The sequence below is a fragment of the Mustelus asterias genome, chromosome 1 (genome assembly GCF_964213995.1).
Source record: "Mustelus asterias chromosome 1, sMusAst1.hap1.1, whole genome shotgun sequence".
Taxonomy (NCBI): Eukaryota; Metazoa; Chordata; class Chondrichthyes; order Carcharhiniformes; family Triakidae; genus Mustelus; species Mustelus asterias.
The window spans coordinates 191,936,030-191,951,260 of NC_135801.1; the positions used below are offsets into that span (position 1 = coordinate 191,936,030).

A 15,231-nucleotide genomic window follows, 5' to 3' on the forward strand; every position below is an offset into this window, starting at 1 on the left:
TCCTCAAAAAACTCGATCAAGTTCGTGAGGCACGACCTCCCCTTCACAAAACCATGTTGCCTCTCACTAATACATCCACTTATTTCCAAGTGGGAGTAAATCCTGTCTCGAAGAATCTTCTCCAATAATTTCCCTACCGCTGATGTAAGGCTCACCGGCCTGTAATTACCTGGATTATTCTTGCTACCCTTCTTAAACAAAGGAACAACATTGGCTATTCTCCAATCCTCTGGGACCTCCCCTCACATTGTCTGTACCTTTAAGACCTTTAAGACTTGATTAGCTGTAAAGACTCACATTCCAATCACTATTCATGTAAATTGAGTTTGTGGCTTTGTGCCCTGTTTGTAATCAGAACTCCCACCCACCTGACGAAGGGACAGCCTGTTCCAAAAGCTAGTGGCTTTTGCTACCAAATAAACCTGTTGGACTTTAACCTGGTGTTGTTAGACTTCTTACTGTGTTGTCCTCTCCTGTAGCCAGTGAGGATACAAAGATTTCTCTCAAGGCCCCAGCAATTTCCTCCCTTGCCTCTCTCAGTATTCTGGGGTATATCCCATCAGGTCCTGGAGACTTGTCTACCTTGATGTTTCTCAAGAACCCCAATACCTCCTCCTTTTTGATCTCAACATGACTCAAACTATCTACACATCCTTTCCCAGACTCACCATCCACCAAGTCCTTCTCTTTGGTGAATACTGACGCAAAGTACTCATTTAATACCTCACCCATTTCCTCTGGCTCCACACATAGATTCCCTCCCTTGTCCTTGAGTAGGCCAACCCTCTCCCTGGCTACCCTCTTGCTCTTTATATATGTGTAAAAAACCTTGGGATTTTCCTTAATCCTACTGGCCAATGCTTTTTCATGACCCCTTTGAGCCCTCCTTACTCCTTGCTTAAGTTTCTTTCTACTTTCCTTGTATTCCACACTTTTCTCTTTGACTGGGCTCACAATATCTCTCGTTATCCAAGGTTCCCAAAACTTGCCATACTTATTCCTTACAGGAATGTGCCGGTCCTGAATCCCTATCAACTTACAAAGCCTCCCACATGCCAGATGTTGATTTGCCCTCAAACATCTGCCCCCAATCTACATTCTTCAGTTCCTGCCTAATATTGTCGTAATTAGCCTTCCCCCAATTTAGCACCTTAACTTGAGGACTACACTTATCTTTATCCATCAGCACCTTACAGCTTACTGAATTGTGAACTGCTCCCCTCGTGAAACATACACACACACACACACACAGACACAGTGTACTCACAGCCACACACACACGCTTAAGGACACACACACACACACACGCACACAGTGTACTCAAAGACACACACACAGCATACTCACTTACAGACACACACACACACACGGCAGACAGCGCAATTCCAGTGCAGAACATTCCATTGCCACAGGGTGGTGCCAGAGCTCCATTTAATCAGCACAAACAGCCCAGTTTAGAGAAGTAGGCATTCAGCTGGCCAGCTCAATGTCAGTGTTTTAGCTGTACTCCAGCTTGCTGCCACCAGACTCAGCCCAATCATCACCTCCCATTCCTTTCTCCCCGATTTGCGTACAGAGCTTTGCTTTAAATGCATCGATTAAACAACCTCCCATGACAGTGACTCCCATATTTTCACCGCTGCCTGAGTAAAGAGGTTTCTCCTGAATTTTCCCATTGGATTTACCGGTGACCATCTTATGTCACCGACCCCGACAAGTAGAAACATTTTCTCCACAAATGCTTTCTTCAGCCCTTTAATACTCTTAAATTCCACAGCTTTCCGTTTCCTCTCTCCGAGGGAAAAGATTCCCAAACTCTCCAGTTTTTCCAGACAGTGAAACTTCTTCCTGTGAATCTTGTTCTGCTGCTTTCCCCAATGCCTCAGTGTCAGTTACTGGGGGTCAGTGCCAGGGGGTCAGTGCCAGGGGGTCAGTGCCAGGGGTCAGTGCTAAGGGACAGTGCCAGGGGGCAGTACCAGGAGGCAGCACCAGGGGTCAGTGCTGAGGGCAGCACCAGGGGGCAGCACCAGGGGGCAGTGCCAGGGGGTCAGTGCCGAGGGCAGCACCAGGGGGCAGCACCAGGGGGCAGTACCAGGAGGCAGCACCAGGGGTCAGTGCTGAGGGCAGCACCAGGGGGCAGCACCAGGGGGCAGTACCAGGGGGTCAGTGCCAGGGGTCAGTGCGAGGGGACAGTGCTAGGGGGTAGTACCAGGAGGCAGCACCAGGGGTCAGTGCTGAGGGCAGCACCAGGGGGCAGCACCAGGGGGCAGTACCAGGGGGTCAGTGCCGAGGGCAGCACCAGGGGGCAGCACCAGGGAGCAGTACCAGGAGGCAGCACCAGGGGTCAGTGCTGAGGGCAGCACCAGGGGGCAGCACCAGGGGGCAGTACCAGGGGGTCAGTGCCGAGGGCAGCACCAGGGGGCAGCACCAGGGGGCAGTACCAGGAGGCAGCACCAGGGGTCAGTGCTGAGGGCAGCACCAGGGGGCAGCACCAGGGGGCAGTACCAGGGGGTCAGTGCCAGGGGTCAGTGCGAGGGGACAGTGCTAGGGGGTAGTACAAGGGGCAGTACCGGGGGGCAGTGCTAGTGGGCAGTGCCAGGGGTCAATGCTAGTGGGCAGTGCCAGGGGGCAGTGCTAGTGGGCAGTGCCAGGGGTCAATGCTAGTGGGCAGTGCCAGGGGTCAGTGCCAGGGGTCAGTGCCAGGGGTCAGTGCTAGGGGTCAGTGCCAGGGGGCAGTGCTAGTGGGCAGTACCTGTTCCAGCTTTGGGGAGGTTTAAAACAATGTCGTTTTGTCAGGATTTAGCGATGGCACTCGGAAATTCCCCGAGTCTGCGTGGGTTTCCTCCGGGTGCTCCGGTTTCCTCCAACAATCCGAAGACGTGCTGGTTTGGTGCATTGGCCATGATAAATTCCCCCTCAGTGTAACCCGAACAGGCGTCAGAGTGACTCGGGGATTTTCACAGTAACTTCATTGCCGTGTTAATGTAAGCCTACTTGTGAGACCGATAAATAAACTTTAAACCTTCTGCCACTGCGAGTGTGAGATTGAGGGGAGTCGAAGGTTGACTTCCCTTGGCGGAGCGGGTGAGATCATTTATCCTTTTCCTGCACTGAGTTACATTGCAGGTTCGATTCTGACCTTGGGTGACTGTGTGTGGAGTTTGCACATTCTCCCCGTGTCTGCGTGGGTTTCCTCCGGGTGCTCCGGTTTCCTCCCACAATCCAAAGATGTGCGGGTGGATTGGCCGTGCTAAATTCTCCCTCGGTGTTATGTTTACCTTATCGCGAGTAATCTATCCTGCATCTGTACCACCAGAAATGAGACTTAACATCAACATTATCTAGTTTATTGCTGATTTTATCTTAACCCAGCCAGGCATGTCGAGGGGTTGCTTTGATGCACAACCCTGATCCCCAACTTTTATTCATTCATGGGACATGGACGTCGCTGTCTGGCCAGTATTTCATAGAATCCCTACAGTGCAGAAGGAGGCCATTCGGCCCATCGAGTCTGCACCGACCACAATCCCACCCAGGCCCTACCCCCACATATTTACCCGCTAATCCCTCTAACCTACGCATCTCAGGACTCTAAGGGGCAATTTTTAACCTGGCCAATCAACCTAACCTGCACATCTTTGGACTGTGGGAGGAAACCGGAGCACCCGGAGGAAACCCACGCAGACACGAGGAGAATGTGCAAACTCCACACAGACAGTGACCCGAGCCGGGAATCGAACCCGGGACCCTGGAGCTGTGAAGCAGCAGTGCTAACCACTGTGCTACCGTGCCGCCCACTCCTAGTTGCCCGAAGGCAGTTGAGAGTCAACCACATTGCTGTGGCTCTGGAGTCACAAGTAGGCCAGACCAGGTAAGGACGGCAGATTTCCTTCCCTAAAGGACATTAGTGAACCAGATGGGTTTTTCCGACAATCGACAATGGTTTCATGGTCATCAGTAGATTCTTAATTCCAGATATTTTTTATTGAATTCAAATTCCATCATTTGTCACGGTGGGATTCGAACCCGGGATCCCTCGAGCATTAGCTGAGTTTCTGGATTAATAGTGAAGCGATAATACCACTAGGCCAGCGCCTCCCTGTGGTGGTGTACAGGCCGGCCAGCAGCGCCACACATTTCAAACTCGTATCCTTGCTCTCCAAGTCCATCCACAGCCTCACCCACAACCCCTCCCCCCACCTGACCCCCAGTCACCCCCCCCACCTGATCCCGTCACCACCCCACCTCACCCACAACCCCCCCCCCACATTACCCACAACCCCTCCCCCCACCTGACCCCAAGTCACCCCCCCCACCTGATCCCGTCACCACCCCACCTCACCCACAACCCCTCCCCACATCACCCACAATCCCTCCCCCCACCTGACCCCCAGTCACCCCCCCACCTGACCCCCAGTCACCCCCCCACCTGACCCCCAGTCACCCCCCCCACCTGACTTCTAGCCACCATCCCACCTCACCCCCAGTCCACTCCCACCTCACCCACAACCCCCCCCCCCCCCACCTCATCCCCAGTCCACCCCTACCTAACCCCGAGTCACCCCTCCCCCACCGCTCTTCTGCTATGTTTTCTCATCTCCTCCAGTCCCTCCAAGATAGAAACTAGAAGCAGGAGGAGGCCATTCGGCCCTTCGAGCCTGCTCCGCCATTCACTTTGATCATGGCTGATCATCAAATTCAATATCCTGATTCCCCTTTCCCCCCATTTCCCTTGATCCCTGTAGCCCCAAGAACGATACCTAATTCCTTCTTGAAATCACACAACGTTTTACATTCTGTGGTCGTGAATTCCACACATTCACCACTCTCTCTGTGAAGAACGTTCTCCTCACCTCAGTCCTAAATCAATGCCCCCTAGTTCTGGACTCGCCCACCATTGGGAACATTCTTTCTGAATCTACCAGAACTTTATAAGTTTCTATGAGATCCCCTCTCACTCTTCTAAACTCCAGTGAATATAATCCTAACTGACTTTGTATTGTTTTCATTCATAGAATCCCTACAGTGCAGAAAGAGGCCATTTGGCCCAACGAGCCTGCACCGACCACAATCCTATCCAGGCCCTATCCCCGTAACCCCACATATTTACACCGCTAATCCCTCTAACCTACACATCTCCGGGACACTAAGAGGCAATTTCGCATGGCCAACCAAACCCGCACATCTTTGGAGTGTGGGAGAAAACCGGAGCACCCAGAGGAAACCCACACAGACACGGGGAGAACGTGCAAACTCCAGCCAAGCTGGAAATCGAACCCGGGTCCCTGGCGCTGTGAAGTGATGTGGAGATGCCGGCGTTGGACTGGGGTAAACACAGTAAGAAGTTTAACAACACCAGGTTAAAGTCCAACAGGTTTATTTGGTAGCAAAAGCCACACAAGCTTTCGAGGCTCTGAGCCCCTTCTTCAGGTGAGTGCTGTGAAGTAGCAGTGCTAACCACCGTGCCATCATCTCCTCATATGATAGACTTGCCATCCCAGGAATCAGGCTGGTAAACCTTCGCTGTACTCCCTCTATAGCAAGAACATCCTTCCTCAGATAAGGACACCAAAACTGTACACAATACTTCAGGTGTGGTTCTACGTTCCTCCCAGTGCTGGCCACTTGTGTGTACCCCAGTCCTTTCAAAGAACAAAGAAGCACAGGAACAGGCCCTTCGGCCCTCCAAGCCTGTGCTGATCTTGTTGTCCTATCTAGACCAACCGCCTGTATCTCTCTATTCCCCGTCTGTTTATGTGTCTATCCAGATAAGTCTTAAATGTCGCTAACGTGTCTGCCTCAACCACCTCACTTGGCAGCGCATTCCAGGCCCCCACCACCCTCTGTGTAAAAAACTTCCCCCGCAAATCTCCACTGAACCTTTCCCCCCTTACTTGTGCCTCTTGTAATTGTCTGGGAAAAAGCTTCCAACTGTTCACCCTATCCATACCCCTCATAATTTTATAACCTTCTATCAGGTTGCCCCTCAGCCTCCATCTTTCCAGGGAGAACAATCCCAGTCTGTTCAATCTCTCCTCACAGCTAATACCCTCCAAACCAGGCAACATATTCTAAACGTTTCATCGGCTGTAAAGCACTTTGAGACATCCCGTGGCCAGGAAGGGCGCTATGTAAAAATTGCAAGGTCCCCCCCTTCCCCTTCTTCCTTAGCAGCCCAGAACTAAACAACAGACCTTTTAGAGTCTGCCCTCGACTACGTGGCGCACGTTCCAACTCTTCCCCCAAGGGGGAGACATGCCCCGCACCCTCCCAAGCATCGAAGGCAAAAAAAAGGATGAAAAAGTCATCGCAATGTTTCTCCAATATGCCATTTTATTACCTCCAGTCGACATTCATTCTTTCTGCGCCGCAGCTGACAGAACAGTGACACCGTTATATAAATAAAAATTAAACCGCTACCTTATTCTTTATTTCCTAAAAAAAACTCCACGCAAAGAAAGGCCTTTAACAATTTACAACATAAATCCAAAAAGAAGGAAATAATCGTGAATGTATTTACAGTTTTTAATGAAGTGCTTCGAAATAGCATTCATTTCTAATCTCCTCTGAAGCCTTATTGCGAAAAATACAAATTTCTTATATAAAATCCAAAAAAATATCATTACAAAACCTCTCAATAATGGCAGTGTTTCATTTATAAACTGGTCATTTATTGATCTGATAATTAAATTTTGTTTTTTCGATAGAAACTTTAATGCATCTTGTCAAACATTAACGTTCTGAGGTAGAGCCCCTCCTTAAAATCGGTATACGGTCAAAATACTGAATATACATTACGCACAAGTTCTTATTTACATCAAATTCTATTACAACTTTTTAAAACTGCTTTGGTAAACAAAAGGAAATAAGCTATTCCATTGTGCAGTCCTGCGAGAATCATTATCGCTTCCAAACAGTTCTGACTGTTAAAAAAAATGTTACATTCACTACCAGAAAGAAACTGCATTTCTGCTTTAATATATTTGGATTAAGAGTTCAGACGAAACGCAACCAAGAAAAAGATTCAAACGTTGACTATTTATCTGACAGTTCCTTTTTTTCCCCCCTAAATCGTGCTTGCATCGAAGATAAAAACAGAGAGAGAGAGAAAACAAATCAGCAGTCTTGCTTTAAGACAAACTCAGGTCTTGAGACCGAATTGTGATCCATGGGTTCTGATCTCCCTTCCCCAACCATCCAAGTGAGTCGAGTTACCTCACGTGTGTTCAAAATAGGTCCTTTGTGCCAGTACTCAGGGACAGGAATAACAGGTGAAGCCAAAAACAAAAATCGGACACATTCTAATTGTCAATCCATCACCGAATTCATTAATTCTAACCAAGGACTGAGCTGTTTATTCACCGGGGTGTAATCTACAGTGAAGTGTTAGTTGCAACATCTGAGCATTCACAAGTTTTTGCGCCAAGTGTCAAGTAGAATCTCGTAGGAAAGCTTAAAAATCACAGGAAGATTACTTCAAATGACCCATATATAGTTCACTGAGAAATTCCTGTCTCACCCCCAAGCGCAGAAATTTTAATCTTGTTTTTGGCTTGCATCCAAAATTACATTCCTGAGGAAGAGTTCTTATCCTACCTAGCAACCCTGACTGTAGAAAAGTTCCAAACAGGTTGGGCAGAAGGGATGGGATTTGGATTCAAATTTACCACTGACATTGTAAATGGAAGAGTTCAAAAAATGATTAAAAATCAGGACCCTCAAGGAAACTCCAACCTGTATCTGCACATTAATATAATTGCCATTATCAAAACAGAAGACAGCACGGACTTTGAATGACAAATGAAGTTAATTAGCAGGAAGAAATTACATTTCTCTCATTCTCACTTTCCTCCCCCCACCCCCACCCCCCCCCCCCAAAAAAATCACAAGAGACAAAAAAAATGCAACGATTTTCACCAAATCAGCTCCTATATTTAGGGACGGTGGGATCTTAAGGTTTATTTTTCAAGACCAGGTTAACTCCCAAGCAGTTTTGATTATGATGGAAGGGGGAGTTCAGAAGCATTGGGTGCAGAGGGGAATCTGTTCCGCTCTCTCTCTCCCATTCAAGGGGCAGAGGGGATCTGTTTTTCTCTCTCTCCCATTCAAGGAGCTCTCTCTGTCTCCCTCTCTCCCATTCAAAAGGGGATGGTGAGTCTAGAAGATTTTGAGTCTCTTGCCTCCACCCACAGCTCTGCCCCCCTTCAAAAGCCTCTGGGGTGGCTGGTCTTTGGAGAGGGGGCAGTACTTGATGGTGTGCGCGTTGTCCCCATTGGCGTTGCACAGAGGGCAAGTGTACGCCCGCAGGATGGGGCAGACCACCCGGCCGTCCGGGGTCTTCAGGACGTGCGACGCGTAGACATCCTCGGGGGCCCCGTTATTGCGGCAGAAGACGCAGATCTTGGGCTCCTGTTTGGCCCTCCCGCTGCCCTTCCTGAACGCCCTCCTCTCCAGCCCCAGCAGGTCAAGGGGGCTGAAGGGGTCGAGCAGGGTCTCGGGCTCTTGGTGGCCAACCCCAGGAGGGAGAGGCTGGAAGGGGTTGAAGAGGGAGAAGTTCTCCTCCATCTCCAGGAAGGTCCTTGCGTGGCTGGGGGAGCAGCAGCGATCCAGAGCCCCATGGCCAAGGCAAGGGCAGCTCGAATCGTTCAGTCCCAGAGTGGCTTTCAAAGACTCAGTGATGGAGTTGGATGAATGAGACACATTCCTGCGGTTCTTCATCACCAGGGTGGACAGACCCAGATAGTCATTCCAAAAGTTAAAGGTGTAATCGTAACCCTTCCCAGCGTTCAGGTAGTTGGACTTCAAAAAATCCATGCTGTCCGTGGAGTTTCACAATTCCAATCGCTGCTATTTCATTTAAACAAAAGAGTAGAGGGGGGGGGGGGGATTGAAGGAAGGTTCCCCAGCTCCTTTTGTAACAGAGCGTTGCCTTTGCTGTGTCTCTCTCCCCCCCCTCTTTGCTCAGGCTCCTGCTTTCCTGCCTCCCAGCCTCAGTGCTGAATGAGCCTCTTGTGTTCAGAGGGTTTTAAAGGGCTGGGTTTACACCGGAGGAGGAGTGTCCACAACACAGATATCCAAGTTTATGATCAACCGCATTCCTACCGGGAGAATGGGAAAAGGTGCAACGGATCCGCAGCAGAAAGTGGCCTGGAGCTTTGAGTTATTATTGTCAGATGGAGTATTGTACCTGGGCTGGGATTTGATTTGATTTATTATTGTCATATGTATTGGGATACAAGGCAGCACAGTGGCTACCTCTCCACATCATGCCTCACAGCACCAGGGACCTGGGTTCGATTCCCGGCTTGCGTCACTGTCTGTGATTTGATTTATTATTGTTACATGTATTAACATACAGTGAAAAGTATTGTTTCTTGCGCGCTATACGGACAGTGTGGGGTTTGCACGTTCTCCCTGTATCAGCTCACCCCTCAACCTCCGTCGTTCCAGTGAGAACAAACCAAGTTTCTCCAACCTCTCCTCATAGGTAACGCCCTCCGTTACCAGGCAACATTCTGGTAAATCATTTCTGTACCCTCTCCAAAGCCTCCACATCCTTCTGCTGCCTCACAGCACCAGGGACCCGGGTTCGATTCCCGATTGGGTCACTGTCTGTGCAGAGTTTGCGTGTTCTCCCCGTGTCTGCGTGGGTTTCCTCCGGTTGCTCCAGTTTCCTCCCACAGTCCAAAGATGTGCAGTTAGGTGGATTGGCCATGATAAATTCTCCCTCAGACTACCCGAACAGGCGCCGGAGTGTAGCGACTAGGGGATTTTCACAGTAACTTCATTGCAGTGTACTTGTGACTAATAACAAATAAACTTAAAACAGTGAAAAATATTGTTTCTTGCATGCTACACAAAGCATACCATTCATAGAGTACACAGCGGAGAAGGAAAAGGAGAGAGTGCAGAGTGTAGTGTTACAGTCATAGCTAGGGTGCAGAGAAAGATCAACTTAATGCAAGGTAGGTCCATTCGAAAGTCTGACAGCAGCAGGGAAGAAGCTGTTCTTGAGTCGGTTGGTACGTGACCTCAGACTCAGGCTGGGACTTTACAGGCCATTCACTACGCTCCCCCCGACCCCCCAAACACCATTCATAACTCCCAACCCTGCCGGGCATATTTCCAGAGGGGTGGGGTATGGTGTATGTAAAATACAAGAGGCAGAAATCAACCAGCCCACCCCCACCGAGCTCCGCCTAAAATACAATAGGTGGGCAGGTGCCAAGTTCGATAACCTGCCCGCCATTTTGAAATACTTAATTAACCATCAACTGAGCACGTTTCCAAGCCAATTGACCCAAATACCACGGTGCCATGGCACAGTGGTTAGCACTGCTGCCTCACAGCGCCAGGGACCAGGTTCGATTCCCAGCTTGGGTCACTGTCTGTGCGGAGTCTGCACGTTCTCCCCGTGTCTGCGTGGGTTTCCTCCGGGTGCTCCGGTTTCCTCCCACAGTCTGAAAGACGTGCTGGTTAGGTGAATTGGCCACGCTAAATTCTCCCTCAGTGTACCCGAACAGGCGCCGGAGTGTGGCGGATTTTTGCAGTAACTTCATTGCAGTGTTAATGTAAGCCTACTTGTGATACTAATAAATAAACTTTAACTCTAATACTGTTGGTGTAGGCAGGGTGTAAGGGGACAGACCATTTTTTTAAACGCTCGCTGTACAAGACAGGAAACAAGGGTGGGGAGGTATTTCAGATGGCCCCGTGTGTATCCAGAGCCCCCGTAGCCCCCCCCCCCGAAGTTGTTACCCCCACTTTGTTCCTGATCCCCACCTGCCCTCCAAAACCCCCTCCCTCTCGAGGTTGCCGGATCCCTACTCCCATCGGACATGTAAGGAACTTACCTGGTTCTGGGGATCCATCAGAGCTCTGGGTAAGCCAGCTTGTCATCCCAATAGTGTCTACCAGCTCTTGCAATGGGGGGGCCAGCAGGGGGAGTGGGGGGTGGAGTAGGGTGGCGTGGGTAATATTCCCCCATCCCCCCCACTGCTCCCCTGTGGAATCCGTCCCTCTTTTTCTGTGTAAACGTACTGAAACAGAGAATGGTTACAGCACAGAACGAGGCCATTTGGCCCATTGAATCAGCACTGACCTTCTGACAGAGCATCTTATCCAGGCCCTGTCCCTGTAACGCCATGTGTTTACGCTACTAATCCATCTAACCTGCACATCTCGGGACACTAGTATGGTCAATGGACCTGACCCGCACATCTTTTTAGCGTGGAAGGAACCGGAGCATCCGGAGGAAACCCACGCAGACACGGGGAGGATGTGCAAACTCCACACAGACAGTGACCCGAGGCTGGAATCAAACCCAAAACCCTGGCACTGTGAAGCAGCAGTGCTGACCACTGTGTCACCGTGCCGACCAAGAGAGCAATTTATTTAGTCCCATTCCCTCACCCTTTCTTCAGAATGCTACAATGTTTTTTCCACCTAAGGCACTTATCCCCAATTTCCTTTCGGAAGCCCTGATTCAACCTGTCTCCAACACACTCTCAGACGGTGCTTTCCTGATCCTAACCACTCGGTGGGTAAAAAGTCTTTCCTCAATTCTCCATTCCTTATTTTGTCAATCACCTTAAACCTGTGCCCTCTGGTTTTCAAATGTTCCACCAATGGGAACAGTTTCCCTCTACATACTCTGTCCAGACTCCTCATGATTTTGGATACCTTGAGCAAATCTCTGTGCTGGAAGCAGAACAGTCCAAACCTTTTCAATCCATCCTGAAGTTCCTCATCCCTCCAGCCATTCTCATTAATCTTTTTGATTTGTTTTGATTTATTATTGTCACATGTATTAGTATACAGTGAAAAATATTGTTTCTTGTGCGCTATGCAGATAAAGCATACCATTCATAGAGAAGGAAAGGAGAGAGTGCAGAATGTAGTGTTACAGTCATAGCTAGGGTGTAGAGAAAGATCAACTTAGTGCGAGGTAGGTCCATTCAAAAGTCTAACAGCAGCAGGGAAGAAGCTGTTCTTGAGTCGGTTGGTACGTGACCTCAGACTTTTGTATCTTTTTCCCGACGGAAGAAGGTGGAAGGGAGAAGCCAAAACAGAAAAAGTGCTGGAAAATCTCAGCGGGTCTGGCAGCATCAGTGAGGAGAGAAAAGAGCTGATGTTTCGAGTCCAGTTGACCCTTTGTCAAAGCTGCAAAGATGGAAGAGAGAATGTCCGGGGTGCGTGGGGTCTTTAATTATGCTGGCTGCTTTGCCGAGGCAGCGGGAAGTGTAGACAGAGTCAATGGATGGGAGGCTGGTTTGAGTGTTGGATTGGGCTACATTCACGACCTTTTGTAGTTCCTTGCGGTCTTGGGCAGAGCAGAAGCCATACCAAGCTGTGATACAACCAGAAAGAATGCTTTCTATGGTGAATCTGGGAAAGTTGATGAGAGTCGTAGTGGGCATACCAAATTTCCTTCTGAGAAAGTAGAGGCACACACTCTTTTCTGCACACTCTCCAATTTCATCACATCCTTCCTAAAGTGTGGTATCCAAACCTTTGCACAATATTCTAATTAGGGCTGAACCTGCGTTTTATAAAGTTTCTTCATAGCTTCTGTGTGTCTATGTGTGTGTCTCAATGTCTGTGTGAGCATAGGTGAGGGAACACAATGTTAAAATGTTATGGGCGGCACAGTGGTTAGCACTGCTGCCTCACAGCACCAGGGACCCGGGCTCGATTCCAGTCTTGGGTGGAGTTTGCACACTCTCCCCATGTCTACGTGGGTTTCCTCCGGGTGCTCCAGTTTCTTCCCACAGCCCGAAAGGTGTGCGGGTTAGATGGATTGGCCATGCTAAATTGCCCCTCAGTGTCCCAAGCTGTGTAGGGTAGGGGGGATTGGTGGGGTAAATTTGTGGGGATGCAGGAATAGCACGGGGGTGGACCTGGGTAGGATGCTTTGTTGGAAGACCAGCCAAATGGCCTCTTTCCGCAGTGTAGGGATTCAATGATTCTAAATGCATGGAGGTCATGGATGTTTGAACATGCTCACTCACACATTTGTATCCTATTGATACATCTGCCCCTCATGGAAACACTCATGCAGAGAAACACCTTTGATCACAAGACCATCAGGGAGTGGTCCTCGAGGCCCTATGGGAAAAGGAGGTTTAAAGTTTATTTATTAGTGTCACAATTACTTTACACTCATTTGGCGGCATGGTAGCACAGTGGTTAGCACTGCTGCTTCACAGCTCCAGGGACCTGGGTTCGATTCCCGGCTTGGGTCACTGTCTGTGTGGAGTTTGCACATTCTCCTCGTGTCTGCATGGGTTTCCTCCGGGTGCTCCGGTTTCCTCCCACAGTCCAAAGATGTGCGGGTTAGGTTGATTGGCCATGCCAAAAATTGCCCTTAGTGTCCTGAGATGCGTAGGTTAGAGGGATTAGTGGGGATATGGGGATAGGGATATGGGGATAGGGCCTGGGTGGGATTGTGGTCGGTGCAGACTCGATGGGCCGAATGGCCTCTTTCTGTACTGTAGGGTTTCTATGATTCTATGACTGCAATGAAGTTACTGTGAAAATCCCCCAGTCGCCACATTCCGGCACCTGTTCGGGTACACTGAGGGAGAATTTAGCATGGCCAATGCACCTAACCAGCACGTCCTTCGGGAGGAAATCGGAGCACCCAGAGGAAACCCACGCAGACACGGGGAGAACGTGCAGACTCCGCACAAACAGTGACCCAAGCCTGGAATCGAACCCGGGTCCCTGGCGCTGTGAGACAGCAGTGCTAACCACTGTGCCACCGTGCCACTGTGCCACCGTGCCGCTCCCACCGCCAGGTGGCTGATCCTGTTGGATGGTTCCCTGGGCAGACTGTCAGGGTCATTTGTCAGAATGCCTCATCATCAGAGCTTTCAAACAAGCACCAGGACATAGCTTGGCTGGGGGTGAGAAAGGCTCTCCCCATCAGATCCTTCCTATACGCCTGGAATCTCACCCCATCAGCATGTTGCCCTCGCGGTGACTGTAGGGGAACAGACTGTTGTCCATCTCCATGTGGAATGTGCTTTTGTAAAGAAGGTCTGGGGAGAGATGGGGTGGAATTTTTGAGGTTCATCCCTGGCACTTCTGTGACGCGGACTCTGTGCTCTTACAGGCTGTTCCCAGGGACTCACTCCGAGACTAACATCAGGTGCTCCTTGAGGACCGTCAACTTGGCGAAAGACATTCTTTGATCTACCCAAAACTTGTCGGTCTTCCAGAGCAAAGAGTTATCCTCAACTGAGTGTTGCAGACTGGCACATTCCAATGCCCAGGATGATGTGCTGAGGGACACACTAAAAAAGTTTAAAGTTTTTTAAAGTTTATTAGTCACAAGTAGGCTTACATTAACACTGGAATGAAGTTGCTGTGAAAATCCCCTAGTCGGCACACTTTGGCATGCGTTCGGGTCAATGCACCTATGGGAGGAAACCGGAGCACCCGGAGGAAACCCACGCAGACACGGGGAGAACGTGAAACTCCGCACTGACAGTGATCCAAGCCAGAAATCGAACGCTGGCGCTGTGAGGTAGCAGTGCTAACCACTGTGCCGCCCAAAGCTTGCGTCACCATTGTACTGAAGCGCCTCAGAGTGCACCTTGATCTATGTAGACAACTTAAATACCTTTTACCATTTGCAAAGACCATTTTGAAATGTCTGTAATGTTTCTCTGACTGTACTGAAACGCCTCAGAGTGTTACACGGTGTATCCAGAGAACCTGAACATTATTGCACTTTGTGTGACAGCCATTTTGAAATGTCTGGAGTTTTCTTTCAGGTATTTTACAAATAAAGTATGTTTTTGCAAAAATTACCATTGCCGATTGTCAGAAAAACCTATCTGGGTCACTAATGTCCTTTAGGGAAGGAAATCTGCCGTCCTTACCTGGTCTGGCCTACATGTGACTCCAGAGCCACAAGAATGTGGTTGACTCTTAAATGCCCTCAGGGTGAGCAATAAATGTAAAGTAAAGTTTATTAGTCACAAGTAAGGCTTACATTAACACTGCAATGAAGTTACCGTGAAAATCCCCTAGTTGTCACGCTCCGGCACCTGTTCGGGTCAATGCACCCTAACCTGCACGTCTTTCAGACTGTGGGAAGAAACCGGAGCACCCGGAGGAAACACACGCAGACACGGGGAGAAAGTGCAAACTCCACACAGAGAGTGACCCAAGCCAGGAATTGAACCCGGGTCCCTGGCACTGTGAGGCAGCAGTGCTAACCAC

The 15,231-nt window shown here is 49.6% G+C and overlaps 1 protein-coding gene across 1 annotated transcript; it reads right to left on the reverse strand.

Moving 5' to 3' along the window:
* Positions 1-6,317: 6,317 nt before the first annotated feature.
* Positions 6,318-8,982, reverse strand: nanos1 (nanos homolog 1). Its single transcript, XM_078224450.1, has one exon. It carries the CDS (start codon positions 8,812-8,814, stop codon positions 8,158-8,160), a length of 657 nt encoding a protein of 218 aa, XP_078080576.1. The 5' UTR covers positions 8,815-8,982; the 3' UTR covers positions 6,318-8,157.
* Positions 8,983-15,231: the final 6,249 nt, after the last annotated feature.

What these genes read in the sequence shown, in the direction of transcription:
- nanos1 (XM_078224450.1), bottom strand. Translation starts at nt 8,814, where the DNA reads ATGGATTTTTTGAAGTCCAACTACCTGAACGCTGGGAAGGGTTACGAT.